The sequence below is a fragment of the Sarcophilus harrisii genome, chromosome 4 (assembly GCF_902635505.1).
Source record: "Sarcophilus harrisii chromosome 4, mSarHar1.11, whole genome shotgun sequence".
NCBI lineage: Eukaryota > Metazoa > Chordata > Mammalia > Dasyuromorphia > Dasyuridae > Sarcophilus > Sarcophilus harrisii.
Window position 1 is genome coordinate 331,891,784 of NC_045429.1, and position 13,164 is coordinate 331,904,947.

At 41.5% G+C, this 13,164-nt stretch overlaps 1 protein-coding gene across 1 annotated transcript; it reads left to right on the top strand.

Moving 5' to 3' along the window:
* Positions 1–892: 892 nt before the first annotated feature.
* On the top strand, positions 893–4,523 carry HOXB2 (homeobox B2). Its single transcript, XM_003768355.3, has 2 exons — positions 893–2,617; positions 3,604–4,523. The coding sequence occupies exons 1-2, from the start codon at positions 2,221–2,223 to the stop codon at positions 4,299–4,301; spliced, it is 1,095 nt and encodes a 364-aa protein (XP_003768403.1). The 5' UTR covers positions 893–2,220; the 3' UTR covers positions 4,302–4,523.
* Positions 4,524–13,164: the final 8,641 nt, after the last annotated feature.

Consider the following 13,164-nt stretch of genomic DNA (forward strand, 5'->3'; position numbering starts at 1 on the left):
AGAAAAAAAATTCCAAAGACGAAAAACTAATTCACTGACTTGAGCTCGAACTCCAGCTGGTTTCTTCAAAATCAAGCAACATACTCTTTTAGAGATTCTGTAGTTCCAATAGCTCCCCCAAACTCCAAACTCTCCTCCACCCCATACACAAATTCTCCGGGAGGCCTCACTGTTCCTCTATTTCTCTCTCTCCCCCCCCCATCTTTGTGTCTATTCTTCAGTCAGGGCTCTCCCTCCTCCCCCCGATTCCAACTCTGTGCCTCTCTTAAAATACTCACCGCCCACACGAATGTCTAATTGACAGAAAGTAAGTTCCTAGATCGAGCAGCCCCAGCCGAGTAGCCATTTCTCCCCTAGCCATCTCTTTCTCTTTCTCCAGCTTGCTGCTTGAAGTAATGGGGGAGGAGAGGAAGGGGGGAAAGCCTGGGGAGTTTTCCAGACTAACTTTCCCCTTAAGTTGGTGGCGTTTTCTCTTTTCTCATTTCCCATCTGCTACCCCTGGGTCTCCCTGATTCACCTTTCTCCTTTACATCCTCTCCCCCCCCCCCCCCTTGGCCTTTAAGAGATCATGATTTTAGGAGACTCCCTCTCCCTTTCCCAAAGAGCCAAATTCTTTGATGCAATAGGAGGGAGCTGTCAGAGGGCTAAGATTGATAGCCTCCTCTACTCTCTGGTCCCTCTGACCTACTTATTTAAAAATCTTCCCAAGAACTGATTTTTCAGTTTCTGTAGTGGCTTATTATTTACAATCAAATATTTTGGATCCAGCAACCACGCCCAATCCACCTTCAGCTACACACACACACACACACACACACACACACACACACACCATATTCTTAAGTTTTAATTAGTTCTCCAGAATTTAAAAATCTTCCTTTCAAAAATGAGCAAGAGAATATGAATTCAGTTGTCCTCAATTTCCTCCTTCAAAATAGTTAAAGTAGACTTGGAAAAGGAAAATTCCAAGAGAAGATTCTGTCTTGGGAAGAAATGTAAGCTTTCTCCAAAACAAATGTCTTCATACTTCTAATCAAGACCCTTAAGTGTGTGGGTCTCTATGTTTGCTGTTACTCTTTGATGAATAATAGGTAAAATAGAGTTCTGGGCATTTATGACTAGTATGGTTTTCTTTTAAAAGATGGAGATATATAGATGTACAATATACATACATTTGGAATATAAATAAGGATACAGAAATTAAATACAAGTATATCAAATCTAATTATCTATTGGAACTTTTGTACAACCACAGAATTTGAAAGGACTTTAGGAATGACTTAATCATATAACCCAATCCCTTTATTTTACAGAAGAGGAAAATGAGACCTAGGGAGGTGCAATCAGTTGCTCAAAATCACACACAGCAACTTAGCAGCAAGACCTTGATTGGAACCTAGGTCTTTTAATACCCAGTCCAGTATTAATTTTCCCTTACATCATTCTGCCTTCCCTGCAATGTCTCTATGTCTCAGTGCTAAGTGTCAGAATTGAAAACTATTGATCTTTGCAAGATTTAGCCTTTGGCTTTATGGGGTGGGTAGGGAAAAGAGTGATATTTGCTCCCCAGGGTGGAAACTTTCAAGAGAAATAACGTCCATTTCAAATTTCTCTTCCCGCCAGGTTTTGCTTTGCAATCTGCTCTGCTATTCTGAAAAGGTTAATTTATTCTTGTTATTTATTCTTATGTATTTATTTGGATGGGGGAGGAAGACTTCTCCTATAGGTGACCTCCTCATCATTCCTCCCTACATGTCTTTCCATTGACAGGAATAATGTTTCAGTATCAGTTTAGGAAAGGGGGGAAATGGGGTGAGGAAGACATGAGGCATCTCGGGGGATTGACAGTGTCCACATCGCGGTCCTCTGGAGTTTTTGAATCAATTAAAGAAAAGAATGCTCTCTGTTTTCTACCAGGCCCTGGTGAGCGATTGGCCAAGGCCGGTCCCGTGACCGAGTATTGCCTGCAATTTCGGCCGAGTCTCGGGTTTAATAGAGAGAGTCCCCATACGCCTGTATTTATCAGCAATATACAATTATAAAGACCCGAAATAAAAAAAGGGGGAGGGAGAAAGAGAGAGAGCAAAATCTCCCTCCCCCTCCAATAATACTCCATCTAAAACTTGGGGGGGGAGGGGGGGTCCTTCCGATCCTCCCTTCCTGACATTCCCCCCCCCGTAGCCCCCCTCCCCCACCCTGAGGCTGGGACCATTGAAAGCCATGAATTTTGAATTTGAGAGGGAGATTGGGTTTATAAACAGCCAGCCATCGCTCGCCGAGTGCCTGACTTCCTTCCCCGCTGTCTTGGAGACATTTCAAACTTCATCAATCAAGGAGTCGACATTAATTCCTCCTCCTCCTCCTTTCGAGCAAACCATCCCCAACCTCCAGCCGGGCGCCTCCACCCTTCAGAGACCCCGGAGCCAAAGGCGAACCGAGGATGGGCCGGCTCCGCCACTGCCACCGCCTCCACCGCAGTCTCTTCTCGCAGCTCCCTTGGCCCCCGAATTCCCCTGGATGAAAGAGAAGAAATCGACCAAGAAACCCAACCAATCGGCCTCATCCCCTGCCCCAGCTTCCTCCACGGTGCCGGCCTCAGGGGCTGGATCACCCACAGGTCAGTATAGTGGACTGGGGGCGTGGGCTAAGCATTTTGAGGAGACTGGGGAGAAGCAGAAGGGTAGACACAGATTAGGGTAGGTCTCCGGAGCGGGAAAGAGCTGTTGGATTCTCTCCGCCCAGTCCCTATCTTTTCACAAACCAAAGAGTAGAATGAAAAGTCGGGGCCTGGACGATTAGTCCCCCCCATCTCAACCCCAGGAGATTTTTGGAAGATGATTTTAAGATTACCTTTTCATTTGAATGTCTTTGGTTTTTTTGTCTGTCTGTTTGTTTGTTTGTTTGTTTACCCCCTGATAAACGGTTAAAAAGAGATTTTATTGCCTTTTTCATTTCTCAGTGCAGGGACGTGAGTATGTTGGGGTATGGGCATGGGAGAACTGCTGGAATTAAGTCTGGGGGAGGGGAAAGGAGAACTTCTCTCCCCTCCCCCTCTAGGTCCCTAAGAGCAGCTGAAGAATTTTAGAGCGTCGGCAGAACTGTCTGTGGGGGATGGGGATAGTGGGGTGTCTCGAAGTCGGATAGGGTAAGTTAAGAGAGGGATCTCGCTTTTTCTGCGTGTGAGAATTCTGTATGAATTGTGGGCACAACAGATCTTGTTGGAAGGGATCAGGATTTGCTTTTCTCTCCTTCCTGAAGTGTGGGGGTGGGATAGGGGCATGAGACGTTTTCCAGGCGTTGAGTTCCTTTCCCATGATTTTGCTGAGGACCTGAGATTCTGGCTGGGTTCAGTTCGAGGTTCGAGAAGAGAAGAGGAATGGAATACTGTACAAAAGCAGAGGCCCTCCTTTTTAAAAAGGAAAGGGAGTGGGAGGGTTCCACTGAATTTCCTCTATATCAGGGGAGGAGGGCTTCATGCCGGCTGGATTAGTGGGAGACTTGGTGGAGGAGCGGAGCTGTATCCCCAATTTAATACTTATATTATTTTTGCATTTCTCTCCCGCCTTCCCCACTCCACCTTTTTCCTCTCCCCCCACCCCCCAGATACCCCTGGACTTCAGGATGGAAGCAGCAGCGGGGCCAGGAGACTGAGAACAGCCTACACAAACACGCAGCTGTTGGAGCTGGAGAAGGAATTCCATTTTAACAAATACCTGTGCCGGCCTCGCCGGGTGGAAATCGCCGCGTTGCTAGACTTGACAGAGAGGCAGGTCAAAGTGTGGTTTCAGAACCGGCGAATGAAACATAAACGACAGAACCAGCATAAGGAACCTCTGGATGGCGAAGCTTACCCTGGGGCTCTAGAGGAAGGCAGTGATCCAGCGGAGGAGTCCGAGGATAGCCCGGCTCTGGGTCAAGCTCTGGATGCTCCATTGGGGTCCCGAGAGGATAAAGAGGCCTGTTCTCTCCCCACTAAGCCCTCCCTAGGCCAGCTAGGATCTCGGCTGTTGTCGGCTCCATCAGAGAATTCGAATTCAGAGAGTCCTCAGTACTCGGAGGACAGGCCAGGGACGATGGAACCAGAGACCCTCTTGGACGACTCATTCCCAGAGAGGCAAGATTCTCCTTTCTTGCCAGATCTCAACTTCTTTGCTTCAGATTCCTGCCTCCAGCTCTCGGGGGGGCTTTCCCCTACCCTGCAGGGCTCCCTGGACAGTCCAGTTCGATTCTCTGAGGAAGATCTGGATTTCTTCACCAGCACGCTCCGAACCATAGACTTAGAACATCTACAATTCCAATAACAACCCTCCCCCAAACACACCTAACACTCTTCCTGACCTCTTCACTTCGTAACGGGGAGTCCTCTTTGTAGGTTAAAGTACTCCTTTCTCCTTCCCTTCCCTTTCCTCATACTCCTAGAATCCTTATAAGTTTTACTAAAAATTCAGGTATTATCGAATTAGAATCTTATCCGTTTTCCTCTCTCTCTCTCTCTCTCTCTCTCTCTCTCTCTCTCTCTCTCTCTCTCTCTCTCTCTCCCTCATTCCTTCCCTCCCTCATTTTTTCTCTCTTCTTTCCTCTGTCTCTGTTTCTCTTTCTCCCTAATTTATTAGACATTTATACTTTTCTTAAAAAAAACACTACAGAAATCTTTTTGGTAAACAATGAAATCTCAGGAATAATAAAACTGGGGGGGGGGTTCCTAAGAAATAAACAGAGGGACCTATTTTCCTCTTTTTTAAGTTTTAGACAGTAGACTATTTATTAAAATTCTTTAATAGGAAAAAGGGGAAAGTATTTATTGTATATTATTTTCATAGAGTAAATAAATGTTTTATTATATGAAAACGAGTGAGCGTTTGGATTTGCGAGTAGGCGTTTTCTGAAGCTTCATAACTTAGTTTAACTCTAATGGATTCCATTTACTTAGCTTCTAACTCCTTTTCCAAGTTCTATTAAGGGTGTCTGTAATACCATTACTCTCCCCGGGTTAAAGTGAGTGAGGCAGATCTCTGTAGCAAAGTGTATGAATTAACGTATGAAGTCCGGGTGCTACAAATCAGGCGCTGTGGATTCAATTCTGCACTGTACTCTTTCGACTCTCAGGCTACAAAGAAAAATCCGAGAGAGCCAAATAGAATGCTTTGGTTTCCCATCATCGCCCCATCTTCTTCATCAAGATCCTCAGTTTATTGCCGGGTTGGTTTGGTTTAATTTCGTTTTGGTTTTGTTTATATTTAGAGAAATTTAGAGAAATCTTCTCCTTAGACACAAAACAGAAAGAAGCAGATGAAAATAGGGTCTGTTGGAGAAAGAAGAGACTCTGTGATCTTCTTTTATGAGATTTGCAATAAGTGGGCGGCATAGGTGAATTGAAAGACCTTCCCCAGGCAGATCGAAGGGGCACCAAAAGAGAAAGCGGGGGAAGAGTAGCTGTAGTTAACCCTAGATAATGGTTTCTATTATTTCTTTCTGAGTCTCCACAGAATGAAACCCACGTATCTTCCTTCTCTCAAAGCTTTAAACAGAAAGAATGCAAAAAAAAAAAAACAAAAACAAAAAAACTCCAAACAAAACCAAAAACAAACCAAACAAAAAACAAAAAAACCCTAGGAGAAATGGGAAGGCATCTTCTGCGGAGGATGGAGGAAGGATGAAGAGGGAAAAATGTAGGAGCTATAAGCCTAGACCCAGGGACTGGAGAAAATGTATGTGGCGGTGTGGGGGTGGAGTTGCAGGGGATTTTCTCGGTGATGGGCCCACGTGCTCCCAGACAGGAGCGATCTTTTCCAACATGGAATTTTACACATGAAACTCATATATCAAGCGGGAGGAGGGAAGGGTGAGGATGGTTATGAATGAAAAAGGGTCAGCGAAGGAATTCATCGCGGTGGACACGGAAAAAATAAATTATTTCTAAGGCACCGGGGGCTCCTGAGCCAAATGGACCCTGTCAGAGGTTAGGGAAGCGATAGAAGATACTGTGTGAGAGAAAGAGAGACAGTTGGATGGACGGAGAACTGGATGAGGGGGACACCCAGAGGGTGGGAGCAGGCAGCGAGGCTGGTGGCACTGGAGGGGAGAAGGTGGCAGCTAGCGAAGGCGGGTGGCGGGTGAGTTTGGGAGGGGGGAAGGGAGATGGTTAAGACAGGGATGCTCAAAATGGCGCTGAAGCTTGGGCCTGGAAAAGCAAGCGAAGGGACGCTCTAGCCGCCATGACAGCAGCCTCAGGATTCCCAGACTCCTGCTAGGGGGAGGAGGAAGAATGAGTGATCCTGTCTTCCAGCACCACCAGCTCTCCTTCCGCCAGCCTTCTCAGTTCCCCAAGCTGGAAGGCAGCTAAATGGGGGCCGGGATTTTTTCTCTTGCTTGTTTTGCATTTTGTTTTAAATGAGCTCAGAAAATGTAAAGAGTGTATGCAATAAGTCACGTGTATGTATGTTTGTATATCGGTAGATGAGTATCCTGTGTACTTTTACATTCGCATGTTTTTATTGCTTCAGGTTGTGGGACCCACAAAATATTAAACCAGGTCAGAACTCTCTGACTGTATGCCCCAAGTATCATTTTATCTAAAACATCTTTCTCTACACATCTATCCCTTTCCCTACAAACTTCAAGTTACTGGGAAGAGGTTAGAACCAAATCCTCACTTATCTCACTCCTCTCTTGGTATGGAGAGAAGGTGCATATTTAAAGCACCCCAGAAAAATCATTGTATGTTCAAGTTTACTTAATATTTTCTCTGCTTGAAAATTTGCTCAGTTTGGCTACTGGTCCTGTTAGACCTAGTCTCGAAAAGAAGCGTCTGTTTCCTGGGCCTCCTAGAGTTAGGTCTGGAGAGGAAAGGACAGTCCTAGGCAAGAAGCCTGTTTGGAACATGCTGTGTTTTCTGTGCGTACCACGCAGTGGGAGACCTCAATCATCACCGCAACTCAGGAGACTGTAAGTCAGGATATATCTATGCATTTTGGGGGGGGGGACTGATTGGCTAGGGGGAAAGATGTGCATATCTTCTTCAGCTAGAATTTTACCTCTGGAAAAAAACTGTACTGATGTAGAATCCATGTCATACATTAAATAATATTATGTGCCATATTCCATTGCATTTACTGCTCTCATAAATAAATTAATATAGAACAATTAAATATGCTATTATAATAATAGTGTATCTTATTAGCCCATGCGTTTATTTTCCCTCATAAAATATAAAGATATGAAATAAATTCAATATATTAAAGTAATAATACATATCTTATTGGGTTGTGTGTTTATTTTCCCCATAAATATAGGAACATACAATATATTAAAACAACACTTTATCTCTCAATGGGCTGGATGTTTATTTCCCCATAAAATATACCCACAGGCAGTCATTATATGTTTAGTGTCTTGAAATCACAGCACATAAGCCTTTTCTATCCTGGCAAAATGAAGTCAACAATGAGCTGACACAATCGTAGACACCCAAACCAGATAATTCAAACAGGTTTAAAAAATGTTTCTTTTCTCATATTCTTTATTTTCTTAGCAATAAATAGGGGGTAAGACTAAGAGGTACTTAGATACTCTGGAGCAGTAAATTCTATGATCCTTTTACTTTGGAGAAGTGAGGTACCTTCTAGCAACTTTTGAATTGATCCCACTTTCTTCCTTCCTTTGACTATATAGACATAGCTCAGATCTACACTTCTCTCATTCGCATAATTCAGACTCTGGAACTTCTGGTTTGACCTGAATTATTTGGATTATAGAAATTTAAACAAAAACTACTTCTAGCCACATAGAGGACACCTCCTTACTAGAGTTCTCTACCTGGATAAGCAGGTTGGTATCCTCTAACACTTGTCTGATCCTATCATTGGTCCCCCACAGAGACTAAAGGTCTCCAAATGAAACCATGTTCTCTCCACTGGCTTAGCTAGGTTCCGTTTGTCTTAAGTCAATATTAGAGCCAATGTGGGGATTAGAGAACAAGGCATTGTCAAAGGGTTCCATGACTAAGGGAGTTTTTGATATGTGATGGGTTTAAAAGTTATTTGGTTACTGGGGGATGGCTGCTTTGGAATTTTGCTGCCATGATTCTTTAGTCCCCACTCAGTTTCACTATCTTCATTTTTTGAGGCTATCATAGTAGAAATGGGGAGAAAAGAGCAACTCAAAAGCAATAGCTTCCTTCCTTCCTTCCTTCCTTCCTTCCTTCCTTCCTTCCTTCCTTCCTTCCTTCCTTCCTTCCTTCCTTCTCTCTCTCTCTCTCTCTCTCTCTCTCTCTCTCTCTCTCTCTCTCTCTCTCTCTCTCTCTCTCTCTCTCTCTCTCTCTGTCTCTCTCTTTCAACAATAACAACAATAACAACTTTAGGATTAGGCATATATAGAGGAAGAGGAGAAACCACAAGTATTAGAGAATTTGATTTAAAAAACAAACACTAAATCATTAATTACCATGGAAACCCAGAAGTTAAGAGAGAGAGAGAGAATCCACATTGAAAGATTCACAACATAGCTCCATGTTCACTTAACACTTTATAGACACAGCCTAGCTAGGACCAGTGGGGACAACAACTATTAGTTGCAATGAACTAAATTTCTGGAATTGCATTAAACTGCTACTGGTCTTAAAAAGAAGTACTTTGAGTTTGTTGAGTCAGAATGGAATTTGTCATGGACAGAGTGTTAAGTTTGGAATCAGGAAGGTCCAAGTTTGAATTCTACCTTTGACACTAACTGTGAGACACTTAATCTCTATGAGCCTCAGGCAACTCCGTGGAACTAGTGTATTGAATCATAGCTGGTTGCCACCCATGCAGTAGAATGAATTATACTATTTCCCTTTGGAGAATGCCCTATTCTGATAAGATCATAGCTTTTATATGTACTCCACTTCAATGAAAGGCAAAAGGACTCCTGCTAAGAAGACCAAGTCTGCTCGTTGATCTTGTTTTTCTTTTAAGCTGTGGACAAGTCAGTGTGAAACCACCAGGTAGTCACACACAAATGGGAGAAGAGCTGAGACTTCAGTGTCACTCCTGCTAAATTCCTGATCTTACCCCATCTTCTTATTGTCTAAAGCAATTGTTTTCAAACTTTTTGATCTCAGAACCTCTTACTTTCTTACAAATTATAGAGGATCCCATAGAGCTTTTGTTTATGTGGGTTATATTTATTAATATTTGCAGTATTCAAAATTAAAATATATTAATACTGTTATAAAAATTGTTTTGTCCTTGCAAACTCCCTGAAAGGGAGTCCACATTGGACCCTGAAGGGTCCCTGGATTAGACTTCGTATTAGAAGGATTGCTTAATATTATTCTTGAAGCTGTAAAGAAACCTTCAGAGAAGCTAGGGAACTTAGTGCAAGAAGTTTTAACATTTTGGGTGGTCATAGACCCTTTTGATAATCTAGTGAAATCTGATGCCCTTCTCAGAATAATGCCTTTAAATGTGTAAAATAAAGTAAACAGAATCATCAAAGAAACCAAATATATTAAAATATGATTATTAATGAATTTTAAGAAACAAGTCCACAGAACTCAGGTTAAGAACTCCTAATTCTAGTACAATTCCCTTATTAGACAGAATAGGAAATTGCAAGTCAAAGAGATTTCACTGGCCCAAGGTCACACAGCTAATAATAAAACAGAACTAAAACCAAAGTGTACTGCCTTCCAGTTCAGGTTTCTTTCCAGTATAGCACACTGCCTCTAAAAACAGTTTCCACGTTAAAGCAGTCGCAGTCCCTCATTCATTTTAATGAGAATAAACCAGTCCTAAATGGGGCATTTCATGTCCTATTTGTATTTACTCCTGTTAAGAAGATGACTCAATGTTCCCACACTCTTTTAACCACAGCTCTTCATATCTGATGCCCTTCCCTTTCTGAGCCTGTCACTTTTATTAATATCAACAGATGTTTTTGTGTGTTAATAACTATAATTAAATAACTACTTAAATGAATAATGAGGCAAATGAACAGCATTTCACACACGTGGTACAATGATAAGAGCATTGGATTTGGAATCAGATTGGAAGTCAGGAACTGGGTTCAAATGCTAACACTTACCCTTATGTATTATGGTCCTTAACCTCACCTGACTTCAGTTTCCTCATCTGGGCTAGCACCCCTTAGGAATTCAATTTCTCTTTCTGAAAAATGAGGGAGTAGGACTAGATAATTTCTAATGTTCTTTCTAACTCTAACAGTTTTAGGTTCTTAACTTTCCCAACTTGAAGTTTTTCCTTAACTTGAAGTTTTGTCTGAACACTAAGTCCTAACAATTCTGGCATAAGCATAAAAAAGGAAGTTGTCTTTATCTTTTGCAATTTAACTAGTCCTTGTTAACTTTGTGTAAATACCCCTTCAGTGTTCCTATAACCAACCGTGCCCCAGACAACATTTCTAGGACCCCTTTGGTCACTAGCATCTTATCTCTGCCACTCATCATTCACAGATTTACTTATAGGTAAATGCACCCATGTGCTAAGTAAGAACACCTTTGCATGAGATAACCAGATAATTAAAGCTAAAATCAATCCGTCTTAACAGTCCAAAGTCAGATAGAGATCTGGAAACTCTCCAAGTAACTTGATCTGCATAAACTTGTAACCAGGATAATTCAGCACTCTAAAGTGGATTATTTGCAAGAGATCTCTCCATTCCCATATTTAAACATCTTTTCTCTTGCTCCACCCCATAACAGCCAGTGACATCAAGCCCTTCTTCAGCCTGATATCCTCCTCCTTTTCAACATCTCCAATTCAACTGATAAAAATCTATTGAGGGAAAGAAATCAGCTAAGCAGTCTTTCAGAGAAGCTGGGAGGCAGGAATGCCTAACCTCTGTTTTAACCAAGGGGTTAAAGGAAAGTCATGATCTGAGGAGATTTTAAGATAAAAATCCTCTCTCTCTCTCTCTCTCTCTCTCTCTCTCTCTCTCTCTCTCTCTCTCTCTCTCTCTTTCTGTCTTTTTCTCTCTTCTCTCTCTGTCTCTTTCTCTCTTCTCTGTCTCTCTCTGTCTCTGTCTCTTTCTTCTCTCTCTCTCTCTCTCTGTCTCTGTGTCTCTTTGTCTCTCTCTCTCTCTCTCTCTCTCTCTCTCTCTCTCTCTCTCTCTCTCTCTCTCTCTCTCTCTCTCTTCTCTCTCTCTCTCTCTCTCTCTCTCTCTCTCTCTGTCTCTGTCTCTGTCTCTCTCTCCCCCTCTGTGGATGTGTGTGTTAAATAAGGACACCTTTGTGTAATATAACAAAATAATTAAGGTTTCGATGAATCTGGCACAGCAGCTCAAAATAAACCAGAAACATGGCAACTCTCCAAGTAACTTGGTCTGAATAGATGTGTAGCCAGAACAGTTTAGACTTCCAAAGTGTATTGTTTGTCTCAAATTATTCCATTCAGTTATCTATGACAATCACATTCACCAAAGAAAATCTTCAATTCTTCAATTACCTTAAAACTTTACTACAGGCAAATGGTCAGCTCTCAGTCCTGAAGAAATTTTCTTTCCAATTTTATTCTGTCTCAGAGAAGTCACTACTCCTAGGAAAGACTGATCCTATTTGTCTTGTTTTTAAAGATCTGTAAGAAAGGAGTCACTATGCCCCTAAAATGCCCTTACAAATACTGAACAGCATGGAGCTAACAAGTTGCTTCTGCTGTCTTACTTGAATCCATACTTCTTTGCCTGCAACTATAGTACTCAGATATTTTAAAACATAGTTGCTAGTCTTTTTTCCCATATTCTCTGGGAAACAATTTTTAGTTTTTCTTTACCAAATCAACTTTTTCAATTAAGTTTTCATATACCAAAATGTGAGCTGAATAATGTAAGATGCTGAGACACTATATTTCATATGCCATATGTGTAGCATATACATATTTTAAATTCTCCAGTAGAAGAAAAACAGAACAATCCAATACTATGATGCAGAACACACTTGAATGATCCCCACTAGATTAATGATAGTTCAATTAACTTGATTTGACAAGATCATTAAGAATTCAGGTTCAGAAAAAAATACCAACCCTTAGATAGAGGAAAGCTGCAAACTTGAAGGAAAATATTAAACTTTGACCTTGGTTTTTCAAAGGATCCTTGGGATGTGGTCTTGGGAGGATGTTGAGTAAAGAACAGTTCTAAGTACATCAGTAAAGGAAGTATTTCAGAATCTTTTATCTTTCAAACATGACCATCCTCCTCCTTCTCTCCAAACGGGGACTGGTTCTGAGACTAAGGTCCAGTTAAATTCCCATTTTAATTAGAATAGACCTTCAATCTAGGTTTCCGGTTGATCCAGAAGATGATTACTTGAGATAAGTTCAATATCAAAAGTGAATTTTTTTCTGATGATAGGAAATTATGAATGTTTTGATTTGGCTATCTGTATGGATTAAATGTACTAGAAAATTCGATCCACTTCATTTTTGCTTTCTTCACATAGAGATAGAGGTAGAAAAGAAAGTGTACCCAAAGTATACTCAAATTGTAATCTCTGATTAATTAGAGTGAATTTTGAATTCTGTGAGGCTTGGTCTATATAACAAAATGGAAATCTAATCCAATCCCTGGTGACTTGGTCACTATTTGAATTGTCATTCAGAGAATTCAGACCAAAGGAGAGTCAGGACTGGAATCCCCGTGGCGGGATAACTGCAGCTTGTGTCAGTAATATTTGATAAATTAATAGAATCTCAAAGGCTATTACTTTATAGTTCTCACAGAATTCCAAATGTAGAAGTGACTTTAGAACTGCCTAATCTAAAACTCTTTATTTCAGAGAGAAGAGAACCAAGGCCCAGAGAAATAACTTTTTCCCTTAATGTAAGAACCATCACCAAAATTCAGGATTCTGGAATTCCAACTCAGGCCAATCTCCACTGTCCCATGATGCATAAGGATTGAAATCATCTACTTTCTATTACTATTGTCACTCTCTTGATTCAGGGCCTCTACACTTATCACTTAGACTGTCCTAATAGCCTGCTAACTAGTAACTTTGCCTTTAGACTCCCTCAATTCATCTTTTACATTACTGTGTAGTTAATTTTTTTTCTCATTAATTGCTATCGAGAGAGTTTTTTTTCCATGTTCAAGTCCCCAAGCTATCTCCTGTAGTGTTATGTGATGACCTGGCCTATAATACCCTCACTGAAAAAAGCCTTCTCACTTGGG